The 23347-nt window shown below is 42.9% G+C and overlaps 1 protein-coding gene across 12 annotated transcripts in view; it reads right to left on the minus strand.

Moving 5' to 3' along the window:
• Positions 1-12879, minus strand: part of LOC106605129 (MAP7 domain-containing protein 1) — a 67391-nt gene extending 54512 nt beyond the window's left edge. For 9 of the 12 annotated variants that reach the window (XM_045718379.1, XM_014200474.2, XM_045718380.1 and 6 more), the window contains exon 1: positions 12468-12878. In XM_045718379.1, the coding sequence (XP_045574335.1) occupies positions 12468-12534 (67 nt within the window). In that variant the 5' untranslated portion in view covers positions 12535-12878. Of the gene's footprint in view, positions 1-12467 lie in introns of all 12 variants that reach the window. The other 3 variants (XM_014200470.2, XM_014200471.2, XM_014200467.2) reach the window with 2 other exon arrangements.
• Between the last annotated feature and the right edge of the window lie 10468 nt (positions 12880-23347).

The following is a 23347-nucleotide window of genomic DNA, read 5'->3' on the forward strand; positions in this document are numbered from 1 at the left end:
TTGGCTGCCATCCATTCATAACTGAGCACTCTATCCAGCATACCGACCAGTCAGCCGTGGCAACCTGCTCCACCTCCCCTTGGGGGTTGGGAGCAGCAGCCCAGTCTAATCCTCCACTGGTCTATGCGAGGTGGCCTCATGGCACTAAATACACCCCTGTCACAACGTGTTTACACGGCGGCAGGACGGGGCATTAGCTAGGAGGAGTAACTGTTTAGTAGCTGTAAATGGTGTGGATTTAAGTTTCGATGTGTACAAAACCTCTACAAATAAACTCAACTGATTGTGCCAAAGTCCCCTTAATTGAACAATCAATATTTAATGGAGCATTTGTAAAACAGTCCTCAAGATGTATCTGACTAGCAGGGATTTCATTGACAACTTCACTGTTCTAGGAAGTGAGTAGTGACTGGCTGGGTAATGGACATATCAAAAACAATACGAAAAATAAAGGAAAACGGAAAGAAAAGGAAAAAAAGTAACAAAGTGCAATGAAATTACCGTAACGTCACATTCCACGACCAACACAGCCCTAGAAGAGACTTAACTGGTAGATAGAGGGGGTTTACATCTGATAATCAGATACAGTTTAAACAGTCATGCTTACAATAGAGAGACTTCAATCGCATGACCTTGTTGTTGGCCAGATGCCCATTACAAAACACAGCTGTGCCTGGATGGCTGGTTAGTCATGACAAAACCGCATTGAACATCTCTGCTATCTGCTATTCCTCTTCTCTCTGTACATCCCCAACTAGTGACACAGCCAAAATTCCTATACTCTCCCAGAGGGTTAGGTTTCTAACTCAGCAGTGATTTGGAGCCAGCAGACAAAGAGATGAAAAAAAGAGCTGGTTCAAACTGTTTCTCTGTGGAAAACCGAACTACAACGCCAAATTCCACAAGTTCACATATACTGTAGCTAGATCATGCATTGATGAAAACCAGGCACCACTATTGGTGTCATTATGACTTTGTTGACAGTTTCTGGAGATAGGGATGTCTGGGACTGCGTGTGTTCCTGCGTGAGGTACTGTAGGTGGAAGGATGACGGAGGTTGTTTTGTCAAACATAGTCATTTTCAGGGCCATTACTTCAGGCAAACAACATCAGGTTCCAGCAGTATTCATGCGAACAGTCTCAACACCAAACATACAATTAAGGACAGTCCCAAAGTCCTTGTTTGTTACTGTATAGTGTTTGGGTTTTTAAGGTCCCACCCAACCATTCAGAGATTCTCTGCATAATGACAAGAGCTCTAATTATAGCTTCTACAAGAACACAACAGACCATAAGAGTAATGTGTAATCTCTCAAGGCCTAGACTCTTAGGTAAAAAAAGGGTTCCAAAAGGGTTATTTAGCTATCCCAATAGGAGAACCCTTTTTCGTTCCAGGTAGAAACCATTTCATGTTCTATTAAGAACCCTCTGTGGAAAGGGTTTTACATGGAACTCAAAAGGGTTCTAACTGGAGCCAAAAGGGTTCTACTTGGAACCAAAAAGGTTTCTTCAAAATGTCATGCAAAAAATGTGAGGTTTAGTGCCAAAAGGCGTAGGGATGCACGATATATCGGTGAACATATCAGAATATGGCCTACCTGGTTAAATAAATGTGAAATAAAAAAATGTAAAATCGGACGATAATAGCTAAAAATGCCAACATCGGTATCAGCCGATGTCTATTTTAACGCCCGATGTGCAAAACCGAAGTCAAAGCTGACGTGCATACCTATATAACGAAGGTACATGACATAATGACACCACGTTGCGATATACGTGCAACACAGCATTCCTAAACTAGCCCACAATGTCTGCTGTGTGGATCGAGCAGTCAACAAATCAAGCAGTCATTTGAAAGAGTAACAACATTTCAGCGAGACAACTCAAGGGGGAAATCCATTAATGCCAAGATAATGGAATTCATTGCCCTTGACAATCAACCGTTCTCTGTTGTGGGTGATGTTGGCTTTCGCCAACTGGTCGAGCACCGGTTAACATTACCAAGTGCGCTATTTTTCCAATGTGTCCCTTCCGGAGTTACACAGTAATAGCTTCACTGCTATTAGCTTCACGACATACATACTATGTATGGAACGCTGTTTGGGTCTTTGCGTGTCAAACAAGATACAGTAGCACTGTCAAAGCTGTACAAAAAAGTCAGCAAACACCGGCCACGAACGATGTGTTTACAATACCGCGTCGGTAATAAAGCATAATTTGTTCGACCACAACTTCTGGGGTAGCTAGCTTTAGCTTGGTACCTAGCTAGAACCAATACAACCAGCCTGAAAACAATGACCAGTAAAAACTGCAGTCATTTTCATTATTCTTAGCAATGATTTAGGAATCCTTGTGAGTAAGTATTAGCTAGGATGCCACATGATGTTCGCCTATTGAAATTGAACTTCAGTTCATGAAAATAAATAGCTAGCCAGCTACTTAACCCTGTTGCCCAAAGCTAACATTATAAGCAGCTAGATAGCTTCATCTGGCTAGTGAGGCTCGAATGGACCGGGTTATGTGTTGTGAAGCTAGCCACAATAAGGATTAGGCACAAAAGTGTAATTTGTGGTTTGCCTTCAAAATAAAAGCATGTCATTGACATTGATGCAAATGAATACAAATAGTAGAATTATGCCATACTTTTATTTTGAAGGCTAACCGCAAAGTCCACTATTGTGGCTGGCTTCACATAGCTGGTTCATCACAACAGATGAGATCATTACATTGCCTGATACAAAAAAAACCACCATGGACTCAGTTATGGCTATCATAAACTTTATGCAATCAACATCTAGCTTGCAACATTGCTTGTTGCTTAGTCTGCTGAGCATCATGATCTATTTTTACGCAATGATGCTCGGTGGCTAAGCAAGGGTAACAATGGTGTCAAGAGAGCAGCCCATGTGAACTTAAGGAGGAGATAAGTTTCTTTTCACCGTGATTGCTGCCACAAGAACGCCAACACATATCTAACGAAAATACTTGATGAGGAGTTTGAATCAGATGGTTTTTTTTTTGTGACATCTTCAAATCAATTGAATGCACTTCATTTGAGACTACAGGAGAGGGATAAAACAGTCATTGACATGATTGACTTGCATTTTTGTATTTTCTCCTTTGATTTGAGCCCCCCCCCCAAAAAGAAAATTCTCAATTTCTCCACACTGCGCAACTACATTGTCATCATCAGTACAGATCACTCCTGTGATGTCTGAGTTTTTAGATAAACTGAAAGATAACTTTGCAACGAAATTTGAAGAGTTTAAGTCCCCACAGAGGTTGTACTGTTTGTTACAGAGACCCGTTCTCTACTGATGCGGAGGTAGAGAGACTTCTCCGCAAAAGCTAGTCAACTGAGATATGCCATGCATAAAAGGTTTCTATATGTAAAAAAAAAAACATCTAGACAAAGAAAAGAACGAAATGATAAAGAAATAGAAAATAGAACAGAACATGATGCTGGTCAAATGAGATATGCCATTCAAAAAATGTTTCCTATGTGTAAACAAAAACAAAAGATGAAGCTATGTATGTAAAACGGACAGGAAAGTAGAAATGATTTAATGTGATGCAGGTCAACTGTGTTATAAGTACAAATGTGTTCCATTATTTAAAGAATTTGATGCACTGAATAAGGCCAATCTTAAAGCACTTAAAATTAACTTTTAGCATAATTTAATTTGAATAAAAGTGCTTTATAAGATTATAATTGTGTTAGTGCATAGTTTATACCGGTTTTAGGAAGAGTAATCTCATGTAGAAAATATCTGTCCCCCTTGTAAAAAAAAACGTCTTCAAATCTGGCCCCTATAAGAATATGGTTGAATAGCCCTGGTGTACAGCCTCCATCATCCACAACATGGGAGGCTAGTGAAACTCGTGACTATTTTAGGACAGTTTACTGCAATGACAAGCTTGGCAACTATCTTCCATGGAGCCAAGGTTCAGGACTATGAACCTGTGGATCAATAATACAACTGGACACTTGGTGGACAGTCAGAGGTTGAGTTCAAAGTGCTTTATTAACCAATAAATGACTACCACAACATTTGGTTCAAGATATTTCTGACAAGATGGCCACCACCATCAAGTGATCTTTCTGATCAGTGCAGAGGGGAGAACACATTGAGGTGGCCTACAAAAACAGTACCAATTCCTTTAGCTGAACAGGGCCTGGCTCTAATGTTAGCTGATGGGTCTGGTGACTGGGACTTTAAGGAGACCAAGAGAGCATAGCCTGTCTGGGCTATTTTGAGAGGAGTGGAAATGGCAGGATAGGAAGCAGCTATGGAGTTCAGAGCTAGTTTCCTACCATAGCCCTTCACATTCAGCAACGACCTAGTCAGGGAAGTGGGGTACAGCTGTTTGGTGATATAATTAGGGCACGGCACCATGCCATGGGCTCAGAGTTATTCTGAAGTTACATAGGAGTGACAGAGAGAAAGAAAGATAGAGAGAATGAGGGGGTGGGAAGAGAGAATAAAAAAGAGGAAGGTTTGTAAATAGCTGATGTGTGCGTTTCAGGGCCCCTCGTGTTTTGAGAGTGAGGGGTCAGGCGGTCAGCTATTAGACAGCATGTGGCTCTGGTATTCGGTCACTTCCTCTCTGTGTCCTTTTGGTTTTAAATTCCTGTGTAGCACTCTGTCGAGACCCTACTACGGTGTTTGTCCAATGTTTTGGATGACAAATTCATGAATGGATGAGCTCTTCAGACGATCTACATTTACAAACCTGGGTGTATACAGCAATGACCATTACTTTATAGGGAACCACTCCGCCATAAATTAACTGTTGGTATTAGATTATATGTTACATTTAACTCAGCCACTCAACTTACTTCAAAGCACTTCGTTGTCATCTGCTATTAGCCTTTAATCACTATACCTGGAGCTTTGGAGTTACAGGTCCACATGAAGGAATTATAGGTCTAGAAACATCTGAAACATCAATGGTCTCCTATTTCAGAAGGCTAATATTATGTGGGGAAGACCAAAGAGATTGAAGGGGCTACCGCAATTGCCAAGCCCCGTTGAAAGCGTGACTAATAACATATTTAATGGAGCTGTGAATGAGCATGAATATGCATACAACTTAAGTGCTTAAGAGACCAAATTAACGTCATAAGCATGGGCGACAAAAACGATCACATTCATTTTAAAAGCAATGATCTTGCTCCCTAAGTAGCATAACCAATGACTGGTTATAGTTCTGGCAGCAGAATTCTTAGCATAAAAGGTTGAAAGGTAACTATTTCCCCCTGTTTTCTGTCTAAACATTTATGTTTTTGTTTACCTTTGAGCGTGTCTGAGGCAGAATTCCACAAAAGTTCTTCAATAAAACCTATTATTAGCTGATAATTTAACGACGGTTAGTCGTTACCTTAAGTGGGGTCAAAAGTTCACAAAAATAAACCGAAACTGAGTCTGATTAATTCAGTCAAAACATTTAAATATCCACACACAGCCTGATAAAATAGTATGGAACCTTAAGAGTTTGCACACTTTGAGTGCCGGTCTCCAGTGAGGTGGGCTGGAGGGCTACCTCCACTCCCCTGTGAGAAGTCAGTGTCTGAGGTAAGTGTGAGTGGTGTGATTTACACCAGCTGACATGATGCTATCTCTATGTGTGGGGATTCGGAAGGTTAGCCCTGGGGAATATATCTTTTCACTGAGCTCTCCATCTCTTTACCTCTTCTCCCCATCTCTTTGGCTCGTCTTTACCTCTTCTTCGCCCTCATTGAAACTCTTCCTCTGAGGGAGAAACACCCCGCTGAAAACATACACATAAGCACACACACATGCCCACTAGCACGCGCACACACAAACAAGGAGGCCCCTGCACCGGAATAAAGAGAGAAATGCCACCCAAACATTGTCAACATTAGCCTCTCTAGCGACACAGACTTGCCTGTTGTTTAAAGACCTGACTCCAAACACTACGAATCTGGCATGACTTCTGTCACTCTGTGGCCTCTCCCTCTCTTTTCTTCTTTCTCTCCGGTCCTCATTCAAAACCCACCTCGGCTGTGCAATATGCTGAGCATGGGCTTTTTGAACATGTGGGAGAGGAGGGCTACTTCCTAACCCTCTATCCTTCTAAATCATCCTCCCTCCTGCACCAACAACATACCAGCATTACTATGGCCCAGAGTTTTCCCTGGTTAGGTTGAGTGGTCTGGAAAACTCCTGTTCCTATACTACAAACTTAGAAGGGTAACTCATTCCGTCAGCATTCGAGCAACGAGCCATACCTCTTAAATAGGATAGCAAAGTAAAGCCTTCTCCTTATTCTGCTGATTTTATTTCCAAATTCTATAGGGGATTTAGGATTTGCCTAATCCTTTTAACCATGCAAAAGCTTTTTAATTCTTCCCAAAAAGTAAACCGGATTAATATGTTGGGAAACGGGGCATTTGATTGGCAACATAATCTTGGGTAGAAGAACCATACATATGGAATTAACTGAATTATACTGGATATAGAGCCTTCATCCTTCTGGTGGGTCTTCCTTCTGCACTGTAACCGGTAATAAATAAATTTGATTATAAAACAGAGGAGTGAAATTCTGAATTAGAACAAGACTTTCTATTTGCTCGCCATCTCTCCAGTCCTCCCTCAAATCAAGAGATTGAAAATGGGCCCCCTTTTGAAATCTCACTCTGTGAGCAAATTGAAATCTTCCGAGAGGATGAATTATTTCTGTGCTAGCTGGAAGCTCATCGACACACACAGCAGCAACAACACGTCTTTTCTAGGCCAGCTTTGATGTTGATGAAGCGAAGGAACACTGCAACCACTAGGCTATAGTAGGATGTACAGCCTACATTGTCTCATCCACTCACTGACTCATTCACAACTGTGGAGGGAAAATGTATGGTAATGGTCCGTATGTCCAGTTGAAATAAAGTATTTTCTGAAGAAAGTTATGCAAAACAAGTTGATGCAACAATGACATTGTTAGAAGCTCAAGATGATCAGTAAGATGATCAGATCCCCACAAATATTACCCCATATATAAAATCTGACAGAAGACCAATCTTAGGCTACATCTCTATACAACAGCAATTTGTGATCACCCTTACCAAAAAAAATACAAAAAAAATCACGTGAAAAAAAAACATGTGACGTTTCACATTTACATTTTTGTGGATTTTTTTTCCCCACCACACATTTATTTTTCACATTTTCCCCACTTTAAGCTTCATCTGGTCTCTGGTTCAGGGCTGACCAGAACCAACCGTGTTTAGCTTCATAAGCAAACCAGTAGTGGGATGCTATGTTGCTGGAAGGAATGTTCCAAAACAGGGAAAGCAAAGGCCAGGGTAACATAACCAAAGATAAGTCAAATTGCAGGGAAGAGGGAGGCGTTTTATTTAGTTGGGCATAATTTTTCTTTTAACTGAAATTAAAAAAATTGCATCCATTTACATTTAATTTGCTCTCGCATTTAAAAAGTATTTCCTTGCTATACTATAGAGTGTTTGTTTACATTTACTTTGTTTACAAACATTGGAGTTTTCTTACATGTGAAACTGCAAATTGGATTTTCACTTTCCCATGTGGAATTGCAAGTTCACATGTGAAAAACAATCACGTGTAAAAATCGAACTTGCAGTTTCATATGTGAAAAACTTTCACATGAAAATATCACTTTCACATGTGGAATTGATATTTTATTTGATATTATTTGATTTTTTTTTTTGTGAACATGCAATTCTACATGTGAAAGTGAGGTTTTCACATGTGGACTTTTCTTACACGTGAACCTGAAATTTGACAAATCCTACAAATCTTAGACGTCATTTGTCTCCAGTCCCACGAACCTCAATTTCCGTCTTTCTCACATTCATTCTGAAATAGCTGAGCCTGGAAAGAGTGTCGACTTTCCAATTCGGGGGGCTCCTGAGTGGCGTAGTGGTCTAAGACACTGCATCTCAGTGCAAAAGGTGCCACTGCAGAACCTGGTTCGAATCCAGGCTGCATCACATCCGGTCATGATTGGGAGTCCCATAGGGCGACACACAATTGGCCCAGCGTCGTTCGGGTTTGGCCGGGGTAGGCCGTCATTGTAAATAAGAATTTGTTCTTAACTGACTTGCCTAGTTAAATAAAATAAATAAATAAAAATGTGAGACTCCTAGCACTAATTCACTAATGCAGCTTTCTCTCCAGAAAACTGGACACTGGCTTCACAATTCACATATTCTCCTAATTATGTAAGAGCTGTGCCTGTGTAGCTAGCTGAGTGATCCTGTTCACTGCAGGGCTGACAGGGATGGTGGTGCTTGGGCTCCCTGACTGGGTTACACAATAGGAAAAAGTCCTGTCAGACGCTACAATTTGTTTCCCTGTCAAGTCTGCTAAGACTCTTTATCCTCCGGATGACGAGCTTGTTTTTTTTTTATAAACTAGGGTTAGTAACAGTAGGCTACGACATGGAACTCAGTGAACAAGCTATGAAGCTTCAGGCAGAAGACACTCTCGCTCAGCCAGGCTCAAATATCTCCATAACAATGCAAGTACAGTCACAGCAATATTTGCTATTGATTAATGAGGCAACTTATATGTATAGTGCCATTTGGAATAAACGCACAACAAACAGTATTGACCTTAAAGTTCATTGATCTGTTGGATAGATATATTGACCATTAAAGTGCATCAGCAAGTGCGTGACCCAATATTACACACGTTGTCAAGATTTAAAGTAGGCCTAAACTGTGATACTATGGCCGACCCTCAATTCGTTTAAAGGCAGTTACCATTAGCTGTGCAGTTACACACTTGACATTTACAGTAAATATCAGAACATGCCAGTACGAAACACATCAATATTCACATGATCTGCCTCCAGAGTTCACACGTCAAGATGGCTTCTCTTCACTTTGCTCCTCACAGGTACCTGACAAGTTATTCAGAAGGCCTGAATTCTATATGATATATCCTGTACTGTATGTGACGTCTACATTAACCATTTCAGACAAGTGTTATTTTTATAGCCCTCTCTGATGGGTAGAGCATACTCTGTGTGGGTGTGCACGTGTTCGTGCGTACACGTGAGTGCGTTTGTGTGTGTGTGATGGTTAGAGTGCACTAGCAATGGTATAGCTAGCCTCGAACGAGAAAGAAAGCTCTTGATTCCAGTCAGCCTGCCTCAGATTTGCAGGTTAACAACAGAGAACAGATTAGAGAGAAAGACCAAATGGTTGCCGACTCCAAGGGCATGGAACGAGTGGCGGACTGGTGGTGCAGAGAGAAGGAGAGCTCAGAGGGGCGAGTGCCTGAATGCAAATCTAGGCTGTGTCCCAAATATTCCCTGTATAGTACCCTACTTTTGACCAGAGCCCTATAGTGCACTACATAGGAAATGGGGTGCCATTTGGGACACAGCCCTAAAGAAAATAAGGATTAGAAGATGTTCTTCAAAAGTCCTGACGGAGGCAGAATTCCACAATGCCTGGGCCGGACTAAAGAGACTACTACAGCAGCCCCACTGCAAGGGCCTCTGATTCACAGTTCACACCAATGAGTGGATCCTAACAATGGTATTCTACGCTACTTGCTTGCTGAACGTAGTAGCATTAGCAATCATAAACAATGCACTTCAGAGGCACACTGTGCTAACACGAATGGGTAACTCCCTGATTCTTCTGAAGTGATGACACAGAAAAACATGTCTGGCTTTGGTTAGCAATAAAGCTGGTCTGTCCTCCAAGGTGTGAATGAATGACTGCCCCAATAACCTATTCAAAATCCTTAGATATCGAAAAATTCTCCAACCAGACCAATATAAACAACGATGGCATTAAAATATTGATTAAGTGTCCTACTGAAGAAATTCCTTCTATAAATGTTCTCACATGAAAACAGAGTTCCGCTAAGGCGTGACAAATAGGTCACCCTTCATGCTTGAGGAATGCGACGATGAAGATTGACTAAGATCTTTAACAGGCCCTGTCAGTCAGGGAGGGCTGCATGCATGAGTCGTCGCTTTGGTACATTTTTAGCTCATGTAACATGTTCCACATGAATCCTCCAGACAGCTTCAGAAAGAGCTTCTGATCGCTGTCAAGGAGCGGAGATCATAGAAGAAGAATACTGTAGGCTACAGTGCACATAATGAGGATGGCGCGTTTCCTGGACACTGCCTTCAATGACATAGCCCGGTTCCAGATTGGTGTGTGCTGTAGCCAACTCCTATTGTCATTGTCATCCAATGACCATATGAGTTGGCAAGACCACACAAACAGATCTGGGACCAGGCTATCAATGACATAGCTGCTCGATAGATACAGCAGAGTCTGGTCAAGGTTCCCACAGTCAACAGGGTGGAGCTCCATTCTTATGAATCTCAGCCAAAACAAGTAACAACCCACCCATCCAGCAGCACACAAGAAGTAGGAAGGAAGCTCTTGGTTGGACATTGTTGTCCATGGTGTGTGTGTGTGTGTGTGTGTGTGTGTGTGTGTGTGTGTGTGTGTGTGTGTGTGTGTGTGTGTGTGTGTGTGTGTGTGTGTGTGTGTGTGTGTGTGTGTGTGTGTGTGTCCTACTAGCAGAGCGGGGTAATGGGTCAATGCAATGGTTCTAGCTCTCAGACAACCTCAGTTCTAACCAGTGAACACCACCTCACCTGCATTATGACACTACTTCCTCTCATGAATTTCCTGAGAATCGGAGTAATTCCATCTTCCTTCTGGGGAGGTTTTGTTTTGAGGACCTTAGTTATCCGCCCCCAGCCGCCCCTATTCATTACTGGGAGTATTATTACTCACACAGGGGTAATTGGCCAACAGGCTATTGCACAAAATAGGCTTGTTGATGATCAGGTATGTCTGATTCCGAGAGAAAGTGCACTGTCCTCTATTTCCCAATGAACCTATCTTCATGTATTCAAATAGAGCTGCTTATCTGGCTGTGTAAAGCGGAACATTTAAATAGCCACAGACACTCCTTTAACTGGATGACATCCATGGCTGTGCTCTGGTCTTCAGTCAAAAAGTCCTTCACTCACTCATAATTATACTTCATAATAGTCCTTATGCATTATGATGACACATGAAAAGCCATCGAGGCGAGGAGGCATATCCTGAACAATGCGACAATCCATGCTACTCTGATCATCTCTCATCTGACAAATAGAGGGTTATGGTGTGTGTGTGTGTGTGTGTGTGTGTGTGTGTGTGTGTGTGTGTGTGTGTGTGTGTGTGTGTGTGTGTGTGTGTGTGTGTGTGTGTGTGTGTGTGTGTGTGTGTGTGTGTGTGTGTGTGTGTGTACGACACTTGTGCCTGAAGGGAATGCACAACTGCACTCATACTCCTGCCACATCCGTTTTGACTGGTCACTGTTAAACACCCTTATGCAAAAGCCCACTGACAGAATGACAGCATACCCCTTATGATATCCAGTGGATAACTTTGTCCTTGAACACTAACTCTCCGGGACAACACAGTCACAGATTGTAATTGCACATATAAAATCATAGTGCTTCTAGAGTAAATCAATCAATCTGGCCAGATGATGAAGTTGTCTCCTGCCTGCACTTTGGCTCTGCACTTCTGATTAAATGACATCTGATCTCAGTAGGCTAAATCACAGTACTCATCTGTGTATCTATTTACAGATCAGGAGGCACCTGGATTAAAGATATATGATCCATGAATCCCTGCATTAGAACTAGGCTAGTCAATATCAAACGGCACAGAACAGAAGCCGTTCATTATCCCGGTTGATGGGTGCTCGTGTGATAAACCGGTTGATGGGGAACGGAACGGATGCCAGACCGGTGACCGCATAATGTAAACATGTGAGGGGGAGGGGACAGAGATTACCTCATCAAGCGCCGCTGTATTAATTATTATGAATTCAGTTTTGATCGAATGGGCAGTGTTTGGGTCAGGCTGTTAGAGACAGTCGTCATACATTTGTTGAGAAACCTGTTGAGGAAAATCCAATGATTTAAACCAAGCATATTCCCATGTGTTGCTGTTGTCGTACTGATTAGAGAATAATTCGCAGTGTGGCAGTAGACTAGGCTGTACTGTGAGGCTTTTTGGACGGAAATCAATCCGGACAAGCCTATGCTATTATGAATGGTTTGTGAATGTTGTGAATGTATAACTCTGCTTCCTTCCTTTTGACTAAGCTAATAATCAACATTTAGACAAATAATCGACATGTGTTATTACACATTTATAGCGTGGAAATAACCCTTATTAGACTACTCCACACATAGCCTAACAATGATACAGATAAGAAGAAATGAAGCTCGTTCGATCTCAAACAATTTCACATTCACACGCACAACAACCGTGCAAATTATCGGTATGATGATCATTCGATAAAAAGTTTGTCGGGAGATACTTGAGAAAGGCCACCAGAAACTCCTCGAATGCATTGACAGATCGAACAACAAACGTTTCAACACGCGTGACATTTTAACGAGTTTCAATAAAATAATAGGTAACTTACATGTTGCTTCAGGCAACACATTCCCCACCAAATCGGTGTCGAGGTCTTTGCTTTCCATTTTATTCATTCAATCATGCGCTTTTCGGCTCGTCCTCTCCCGACCGTATGTATACTCATTCCTCAGACAGAAGGGAAACTTGGTTGAGTCACTCTAGTTGTTCACCAGCGCGCGCAGTCTACCCCTGTTTCCAAAAGGAAAACGCTGGAAACGCAGCGGGTAGGTAGCGCTCTTTCAAAAATCAAAACGGTGCCACACACAGAGCAACAATGTGTTTGGTTGGAAACTATTTTGGCTGCAATACCATCAACGTTCACAAATTGCTTAGGATCAGAAAGATATTGAGGGGGAGGAGAATGGGGAAATAAGTAAAACCCTCACAACAGCTGACGGTATACTCATTGTACCGACAGTCGGATGCTGGCCTCCGGATCGGACTGTTCCATAGCCAGTAGGGGTGTGAATATGTTATGGAGCACATTTATTTTCAATCTTTATACCGCATTATCTAATTCACAACGAATAACATACATTTGTATTATTATGTTGTAATTACTTATATTTGAATATGTACATGTTTAAACGTGTTTAATGAAATACTTCACATATGATACACATGTATACCCCTTTCATTCCAAATGGAGCCATCCGTCTATAAAATAATACAACCTCTGGTTCATTCCAGTGTAAAGTAATTTAATGCTTTTCATGTGTTGTATTCCTGACCACTGCTTCAACGATGCTATCACCCAAACAACATTGAAAACAAATGTTTTCAAAGCAATTTTTTTGGAGTCACATATGGTAGCCTAGTTATTAGTGCATCCATCACTATGCACACTGACTAACACAAAAAAACACACAAACTATCACATGCACACACACACACACACACTTCATACTCACACACGCACAACTAACGCTGCTGTCCCATGTCATATAGAGAGACATTGAACCACTGGTCACTTCCCGTTTCGCACTGAGTATTTAGAAACTGTATTTGCGACATAGCTCATTCTAATATTTATACCACTGTACTTTGTACTCAGTTACATTGTTTATGCACACCACATATGTATTAATGTAATGGATTATTGACATAGCTCACTCTAATATAGCCTAGGAGGAGTATTTCTGTCTGTAATAAATCCATTTTAAAGGGGAAAAACTAATTCAAATTGGCTGGGTCTGGCTCCCCAGTGGCTGGGCTTGGCTCCCAAGTGGCTGGGCCCATGGCTGCGCCCCTGCCCAGTCATGTGAAATCCATAGATTAGGATCTAATGAATTTATTTCAATGGACTGATTTCCTTCTATGATCTCTTTTCCTTCTATCTCCTTCTTTGCAATTGTTGCATGTTGCATTTATATTTTTGTTCAGTATATTTTGGCACACTTATTGTCCTGCTATTGACCACGAAAAAAGTATAACCTAAAGTATAATTCACTCTCCCCAAGTGTTTAAATTGTATTATCTCTCGCCAGGGGTGCAACTTTTGTTTCAGAAGTGGGGGGAGACATAATTATTATTATTTTTTATCCAGTCAGATAAACACTCCAAACAGACTACCCGACCACTCGGAGGTGTCCGCATGGGCCTAAAGCACACCATTGCCTCATTTTGTATCATATTCCAATTAAAAAACTTGTTGGGACAAAAATGCAATTTCACAATGCACCCCCCCGCCCCCCGTCCCCAGTGAAAGTTGTGCCCCTGTCTCTTGCAGAAATCAAAATGAGACTGCGGTCTAAATTCAGTTGTTACTTTATGTTGGCATGGCCAAAAGTCAGGCCAGGGTTTTAATGCCTTGGTCTTAGTCTGCACAATTTCAACACAACATCAAGACACCACAGTGACCACACTCTCTGGGACTACACGTTTGTAGAAGTTTGTGAAAGGCCCCACCAGTTCAAGGCCATCATCGATGGTAACTGACCATATAAAATGCAATATTTTACCATGTGAGAATGATATTCTCTGAACACATGTACTGTTCAAAACTCTCATGTGTGCATCTCAGGTAGGCCTAGACTGACCCTAGTCCCTAGGAATTAGGTTACCAACATGCACAACCTTTCACCCCTAAATCTCTTGACCTTTGACTCAGGAGTGGGATGTACACTCACTTTAATTAGGATTCTCATCACAGTGTGTAAAAGATGCTGATTCAGTCGACCGTTCCAGTCTGAGGGATTAGAAATTAACTGAGGATTTGGACTGTGAGGGCGCATGCAGTGAAAACAAGAGAAGAGTGCATAACAGCACAATTATTGGCACATGGTTTGGCATACCAAACACAATAATTGACATGAAACATGTTTCTCCTTTATAGTAAAATAATGGAAAATTTCAGCAAATTATATGATAACGTTATCCTGCATACATTGCTACGATATATATAAACTCAGCAAAAAAGAAACGTCCCTTTTTCAGGACCCTGTCTTTCAAAGATAATTCATAAAAATCCAAATAACTTCACAGATCTTCATTGTAAAGGGTCTAAACACTGTTTCCCATGCTTGTTCAATTAACCATAAACAATTAATGAACATGCACCTGTGGAACGGTCGTTAAGACACTAACAGCTTACAAACGGTAGGCAATTAAGGTCACAGTTATGAAAACACTAAAGAGTCCTTTCTACTGACTCTGAAAAACACCAAACGAAAGATACCCAGGGTCCCTGCTCATCTGCGTGAACGTGACTTAGGCATGCTGCAAGGAGGCATGAGGACTGCAGATGTGGCCAGGGCAATAAATTGCAATGTCCGTACTGTGAGACGCCTAAGACAGCGATACAGGGAGACAGGACGGACAGGTGATCGTCCTCGCCGTGGCAGACCACGTGTAACAACATCTGCACAGATTGGTACATCCGAACATCACACCTGCGGAACAGGTACAGGATGGCAACAACAACTGCCCAAGTTACACCAGGAATGCACAATCCCTCCATCAGTGCTCAAACTGTCCGCAATAGGCTGGACAGAGGGCTTGTAGGCCTGTTTTAAGGCAGCTCCTCACCAGACATCACCGGCAACAACGTTGCCTATGGGCACAAACCCACCGTCGCTGGACCAGACAGGACTGGCAAAAAGTGCTCTTCACTGACAAGTCACAGTTTTGTCTCACCAGGGGTGATGGTCGGATTCGCGTTTATTGTCAAAGGAATGAGCGTTACACCAAGTACTGTACTCTGGAGCGGGATTTATTTGGAAGTGGAGGGTCCGCCATTGTCTGGGGCGGTGTGTCACAGCATCATTAGACTGAGCTTGTTGTCATTGCAGGCAATCTCAACACTGTGCATTACAGGGAAGACATCCTCCTCCCTCATGTGGTACCCTTCCTGCAGGCTCATCCTGACATTACACTCCAGCATGACAATGCCACCCGCTATACTACTCGTTCTGTGCGTGATTTCCAAAAAGACAGGAATGTCAGTGTTCTGCCATGGCCAGCGAAGAGCCCAGATCTCAATCCCATTGAGCACATCTGGGACCTGTTGGATGGGAGGGTGAAGCTTAAGACCATTCCCCCCAGAAATGTACGGGACCTTGCAGGTGCCTTGGTGGAAGGGTGAGGTAACATCTCACAGCAAGAACTGGCAAATCTGGTGCAGTCCATGAGGAGGAGATGCACTGCAGTACTTAATGCAGCTGGTGGCCACACCAGATACTGACTGTTACTTTTGATTTTGATTTTGACTCCCCCTTCGTTCAGGGACACATTATTCAATTTCTGTTAGTCACATGTCTGTGGAACTTGTTCAGTTTATGTCTCAGTTGTTGAATCTTGTTATGTTCATACAAATATTTACACATGTTAAGTTTGCTGAAAATAAACGCAGTTGACTGTAAAAGGACGTTTATTTTTTTGCTGAGTTTAGATATATTCTTTGTAGAGAGAAAACTCTACTCAGTGTTCTTGTGTGTGAATCTGACCTTTTGTTTTGCGGTGATGGATCTGATTTATATCAGTACTTGTTAAACAAGCCATGTTCCACCCAAGATAAGAGTTTTACTGCAGTGTTTATGCTTACAGAAACACCATGCCAATCTGTGCCAAAACAATGTTGAGAAAGTATAACAAAATGATTCTTCTTCACAATTCTTTAGTATGATCTAATACAGTATTCCAATAATATTTGTTATGCAGTCTAATGGGCTTTATAAGGTAATTAAGCAAACGGCGACTGCATGCCAAATAGAAGCAGAGTAGAAATCCATCTTTAGATTTCTTGATTTCATTAGTTCATCATGCACTGAAAAAATACAAAGTGTACAAGCTTCTCCATAATAGATCTCTCCACTCATTCCAATTGAAGCACGCTATCCCCCACCTGTGGATCTCAAGGAGCATCTGCCAAGGAGGGGGCTGCGATGGGGGGTAATCGGCACACTCGAGAGGGGACACCCCCCCAAAAAAAGACCCAGTGGGGCTCCTTTGTGCAGCTGTTCAGCCATTTTAGCACAAACCCCCAAGTGCCACCTATCACTATAACTCGAAAGGAGAGAGGCAGAGAGTCTGTGTGTGTGCTGGGGAGCAGGGGGTCTGTGTGTGTGCTGGGGAGCAGGGGGCTTGTGTGTGTCTGTGCACATGCTTGATTGTTAGTTTGCATATATGACACTTAATCTTTTGAAGAGGGGATTTCAAATGAAAACAGAGGAGACAGAGATATTCAGTTGGACTTGGCTTGGGATGAATCCAGAAACCTGTTCAACAATCTTTCATTCATTTTATGATTTGGTCCCAGTAGTATACCCAAGAGCCTTTTACAAAGATAGGAGATGAATAGGAGCAAATGAAGCACTTTCTATTGCCTGTGGAGGTCTTTACCACATATACGAAATGAAGATAAAATGAAGACTGATGTGAAAAAAAACTTCCAATAGGATCGAGGGAAGAGCATGACATTTCATTTTCAGGAGATGAAGAGTAAATTAAGAATTAATATCCTTCTGCCTTGCAGTCAGGCATAGATTCATGTACAGTGGAGAGCAATAAGCTTATAAACATGTGAGATTACTATTAAAAATGTGGGAAATACTTTACATTTGGTGTTATCAATTTGATATAACATAAGAGCTCATGTTACATAGACTGGGTTGGATATGCTCATAGCTCAATGTTGCATAGTGCAATAACCTAACAACTGTGTTGGCAAAACAGGTTGACTTCGTATGTTCTCTTTCTGAATACTAGAATGTGCTACTGTGAGTGCTGCAAGCTGGAGTCCTAGAACATTGTACAGTTAGACCTTTCAGCATGACTTCCCTGCATGCAGTATTTGGAGAGATTTGGGGGTTTAGTGCAACAGTTTAAAAGGTTAATTCACTACTTCTTTCGAGCTCCTTGCTTTGGCTTTGTCATTGTAATCACAATGTTTCTGCCAATCTAGCAATGTTGCTGTACTCGCAAAGAACAGTAAAGAGCAACTTGCCATGGGTAATTTAATGAGGAACAATGCTTTTCTCAATTAGCCCTCTCCGTGATAAACTACTCTTCATACTTTGCCTGTGTTGTAACTACCCATGGCGGAACAGGGATGAAATGGCATGTGAATAATTTGATCAACAATACAAAAACACTCTTTTCTTATTTCATCCTGTTTATTCAACTTGAGAAACCTTTTAACATCCTTGAATGTTTCACATGGACTGTAGCTGAACAAATGCTAACTTTTATTCGTCACATGCTTTGTAAACAACAGGTGTAGACTAACAGTGAAATGGTTACTAATGGCCCTTCCCAACAATGCAGAGAAAAAAAGAGAAATAGAAGAAAAAAAAGATTTTAAAAAAAGGAGAAGATTAAAGGATCAGTGTAGAGTTTAGCACACAGAACAACATTGTGTTTATGCCATTTCAAATGTGTCAATCTTTGCAGAGGAAACAAAGGAAATCCGGTCCCAGATCTGTTCGTGCTGTATAACCAACTCATATGGTTGTTATCAAGGCTATACAGCACAAACAGATCTGAGACCAGGCTAAAGTGAACTCATTGGTTTGATCACACATTTTTATAAGAAAAACACGCTTTTAAAGAAAGGTTTGTAGATTGGGCCAATCTATGGGCTCATAATACACAACTGTGACAATGACAGTAAAAGTAATATACATGTTTTTAGATAGTCTCCTACCTGGAAGTTACTTATTAAGCTTTTAATTGCAAGAGCTTTTTTTCTACTGCCCTCTCAAACCCAAGCTTGAGGGAGAAAAGCAGTCTTGCACCCTTTCATTCTATGTGCTGGAGCACACTTCTTTTTAAACCCCCTTTTCAAGAGATCTGCCAATGCACCTAATCTTTTGTACCCCCTCTTTCCAGGGTATTCAGACCCCCCCATCCTTTCATCTGTCTCTCAATGACTCCACGCACACAGTCACACACAGGCTTAATATTTTGGATAAATCTTTTGAAAAACACACATTTGCTAAAGCCTTAAGTGCCAGTGAACTTATTGCAACTGAATTATCTTGATTGCGTCATGCACTGGGTGTGCAGTGGCTCTAAGTCCTCACCCTATCTTAAAAAATATGGGTATGACTGTTTCTCTATGTGCTGAAGTAATGGTTGGTGATAAGGCCACACAAAGGAGTCAGTGACACTTGTTATAAAGTTGGCCTCCAAAAATACAGTACCAGTCAAAAGTTTGGACACCTACTCATTCCAGGGTTTTTCTTTATTTTTACTATTTTCTGCATTGTTTTAAAATAGTGAAGACTTCAAAACTATGAAATAACACATGGAATCACGTAGTAACCAAAAAAGTGATACGCAAAACAAAATATATTTTACATTTGAGATTCTTCAAAGTAGCCACCCTTTGCCTTGATGACAGCTTTGCACACTCTTGGAATTTTCTCAACCAGCTTCATGAGATAGTCACCTGGAATGCAATTCAATTAACAGGTGTGCCTTGTTAAAAGTTCATTTGTGGAATTTCTTTCCTTAATGCATTTGAGCCAAATAGTTGTGTTGTGACAAGGTAGGAGTGGTATACAGAAGATAGCCCTATTTGGTAAAAACCATCAAGCGATATGATGAAACTGGCTCTCATGAGGACTGCCACAGGAAAGGAAGACCCAGAGTTACCTCTGCTGCAGAGGATAAGTTCATTAGAGTTTACCAGGCTCAGAAATTGCAGCCCAAATAAATGCTTCACAGAGTTCAAGTAACAGACACATCTCAACATCAACTGTTCAGAGGAGACTGCGTGAATCAGGCCTTAATGGTCGAATTGCTGCAAGGAAACCACTACTAAAGGACATCAATAAGAAGATGAGACTTGCTTGGGCCAAGAAACACGAACAATGGACATTAGAGTGACTTGATTCAGGAAACTAGGCGTATGTCGCAAGACACAACTTCACAGGAGAGCCGTTTCAACGTAAAAACTAATTTATTTGATCAAAATGCGCTTCTTTGCAGAAATGCCTTCTCAAACATGTGAACTTCCATGTGCCTTAATAACAAACTTGTATGCCATCTGTCAATCCAACAATTTAAAAAAAAATTACGAGCCTTGTTGGTTGTGCCACAGAAAAAGTTAGCAACCTTCCCACTAACCATGATTGATAGAGATAATGAGTGGGCTGGACATGCCGAGAGAGGAGTTCGGATTGGTCTGCCCTATTGAAGGCTTCTGTCTATTTGAGCTTGTCAGTCTGTGTTGGTAATCCTGTCGAATATTTGAGCAGCAGCAGCTGAAAAATGAGCTCCTACAAATATTGAAATTTACATGGTTTTTAGAGTGAAGTACATCGGAAAAAAGCAAAAGAAAACTGCAAGACTGAATAGGAGAAAAAACAAGCAACAAACAAAGAAGATAGGCTTTTGAAAAATAACTATTTTTCATAAAATTGTAGTTATCTTAGCAAGCTGAATTGTTTACCAGTTGCTAAGCAGTTGCTAGGGACTCTTTTGGAAGAAGCTAGCTAGCTAACGAAGAACAACAAAGAATATCTAGTTAACAGAAGAAAAGAAAGAGAAAATCAGGACAGAAGAAAAAGGATATCAAAGTGAAACAGTTCTATAAAGACACAGGAGACATTAATACAAGAAACAACACTTCTGTAGCTTGTCAACTATGTGTCTGTCTATCCCTGTTCTCTCCTCTCTGCACAGGCCACACAAACGCTTCACACCGCATGGCCGCTGTCACTCTAACCTGGTGGTCCCAGCGCGCACGACCCACGTGGAGTTCCAGGTCTCCGGCAGCCTCTGGAACTGCCGGTCTGCAGCCAACAAGGCTGAGTTCATCTCAGCCTATGCTACCCTCCAGTCCCTAGACTTCCTGGCGCTGACGGAAACATGGATTACCACAGATAACACTGCTACTCCTACTGCTCTCTCTTCGTCTGCCCACGTGTTCTCGCATACCCCTAGAGCATCGAGCCAGCGGGGTGGTGGCACTGGAATCCTCATCTCTCCCAAGTGGACATTCTCTCTTTCTCCCCTGACCCATCTGTCTATCTCCTCATTTGAATTCCATGCTGTCACAGTTACCAGCCCTTTCAAGCTTAACATCCTTATCATTTATCGCCCTCCAGGTTCCCTTGGAGAGTTCATCAATGAGCTTGACGCCTTGATAAGTTCCTTTCCTGAGGATGGCTCACCTCTCACAGTTCTGGGTGACTTTAACCTCCCCACGTCTACCTTTGACTCATTCCTCTCTGCCTCCTTCTTTCCACTCCTCTCCTCTTTTGACCTCACCCTCTCACCTTCCCCCCCTACTCACAAGGCAGGCAATACGCTTGACCTCATCTTTACTAGATGCTGTTCTTCCACTAATCTCATTGCAACTCCCCTCCAAATCTCCGACCACTACCTTGTATCCTTTTCCCTCTTGCTCTCATCCAACACTTCTCACTCTGCCCCTACTCGGATGGTATTGCGCCGTCCCAACCTTCGCTCTCTCTCTCCCGCTACTCTCTCCTCTTCCATCCTATCATCTCTTCCCTCTGCTCAAACCTTCTCCAACCTATCTCCTGATTCTGCCTCCTCAACCCTCCTCTCCTCCCTTTCTGCATCCTTTGATTTTCTCTGTCCCCTATCCTCCAGGCCGGCTCGGTCCTCCCCTCCTGCTCCGTGGCTCGACGACTCACTACGAGCTCACAGAACAAGGCTCCGGGCAGCCGAGCGGAAATGGAGGAAAACTCGCCTCCCTGCGGACCTGGCATCCTTTCACTCACTCCTCTCTACATTCTCCTCTTCTGTCTCTGCTGCTAAAGCCACTTTCTACCACTCTAAATTCCAAGCATCTGCCTCTAACCCTAGGAAGCTCTTTGCTACCTTCTCCTCCCTCCTGAATCCTCCTCCCCCTCCCCCCCCCCCTCTCTGCGGATGACTTCGTCAACCATTTTGAAAAGAAGGTTGACGATATCCGATCCTCGTTTGCTAAGTCAAATGACACCGCTGGTCCTGCTCACACTGCCCTACCCTGTGCTTTGACCTCTTTCTCCCCTCTCTCTCCAGATGAAATCTCGCGTCTTGTGACGGCCGGCCGCCCAACAACCTGCCCACTTGACCCTATCCCCTCCTCTCTTCTCCAGACCATTTCCGGAGACCTTCTCCCCTTCCTCACCTCGCTCATCAACTCATCCTTGACCGCTGGCTACGTCCCTTCCGTCTTCAAGAGAGCGAGAGTTGCACCCCTTCTGAAAAAACCTACACTCGATCCCTCCGATGTCAACAACTACAGACCAGTATCCCTTCTTTCTTTTCTCTCCAAAACTCTTGAACGTGCCGTCCTTGGCCAGCTCTCCTGCTATCTCTCTCAGAATGACCTTCTTGATCCTAATCAGTCAGGTTTCAAGACTGGGCATTCAACTGAGACTGCTCTTCTCTGTGTCACGGAGGCTCTCCGCACTGCTAAGGCTAACTCTCTCTCCTCTGCTCTCATCCTTCTAGACCTATCTGCTGCCTTTGATACTGTGAACCATCAGATCCTCCTCTCCACCCTCTCCGAGTTGGGCATCTCCGGCGCGGCCCACGCTTGGATTGCGTCCTACCTGACAGGTCGCTCCTACCAGGTGGCGTGGCGAGAATCTGTCTCCGCACCATGCGCTCTCACCACTGGTGTCCCCCAGGGCTCTGTTCTAGGCCCTCTCCTATTCTCGCTATACACCAAGTCACTTGGCTCTGTCATATCCTCACATGGTCTCTCCTATCATTGCTATGCAGACGACACACAATTAATCTTCTCCTTTCCCCCTTCTGATAACCAGGCGGCGAATCGCATCTCTGCATGTCTGTCAGACATATCAGTGTGGATGACGGATCACCAGCTTAAGCTGAACCTCGGCAAGACGGAGCTGCTCTTACTCCCGGGGAAGGACTGCCCGTTCCATGATCTCGCCATCACGGTTGACAACTCCCTTATGTCCTCCTCCCAGAGTGCTAAGAACCTTGGCGTGATCCTGGACAACACCCTGTCGTTCTCCACTAACATCAAGGCGGTGACCCGATCCTGTAGGTTCATGCTCTACAACATTCGCAGAGTACGACCCTGCCTCACACAGGAAGCGGCGCAGGTCCTAATCCAGGCACTTGTCATCTCCCGTCTGGATTACTGCAACTCGCTGTTGGCTGGGCTCCCTGCCTGTGCCATTAAACCCCTACAACTCATCCAGAACGCCGCAGCCCGTCTGGTGTTCAACCTTCCCAAGTTCTCTCACGTCACCCCGCTCCTCCGCTCTCTCCACTGGCTTCCAGTTGAAGCTCGCATCCGCTACAAGACCATGGTGATTGCCTATGGAGCTGTGAAGGGAACGGCACCTCCATACCTTCAGGCTCTGATCAGGCCCTACACCCAAACAAGGGCACTGCGTTCATCCACCACTGGCCTGCTGGCCCCCCTACCTCTGAGGAAGCACAGTTCCCGCT

This window comes from Salmo salar, chromosome ssa05 (assembly GCF_905237065.1).
Source record: "Salmo salar chromosome ssa05, Ssal_v3.1, whole genome shotgun sequence".
In the NCBI taxonomy this organism is placed as follows: Eukaryota; Metazoa; Chordata; class Actinopteri; order Salmoniformes; family Salmonidae; genus Salmo; species Salmo salar.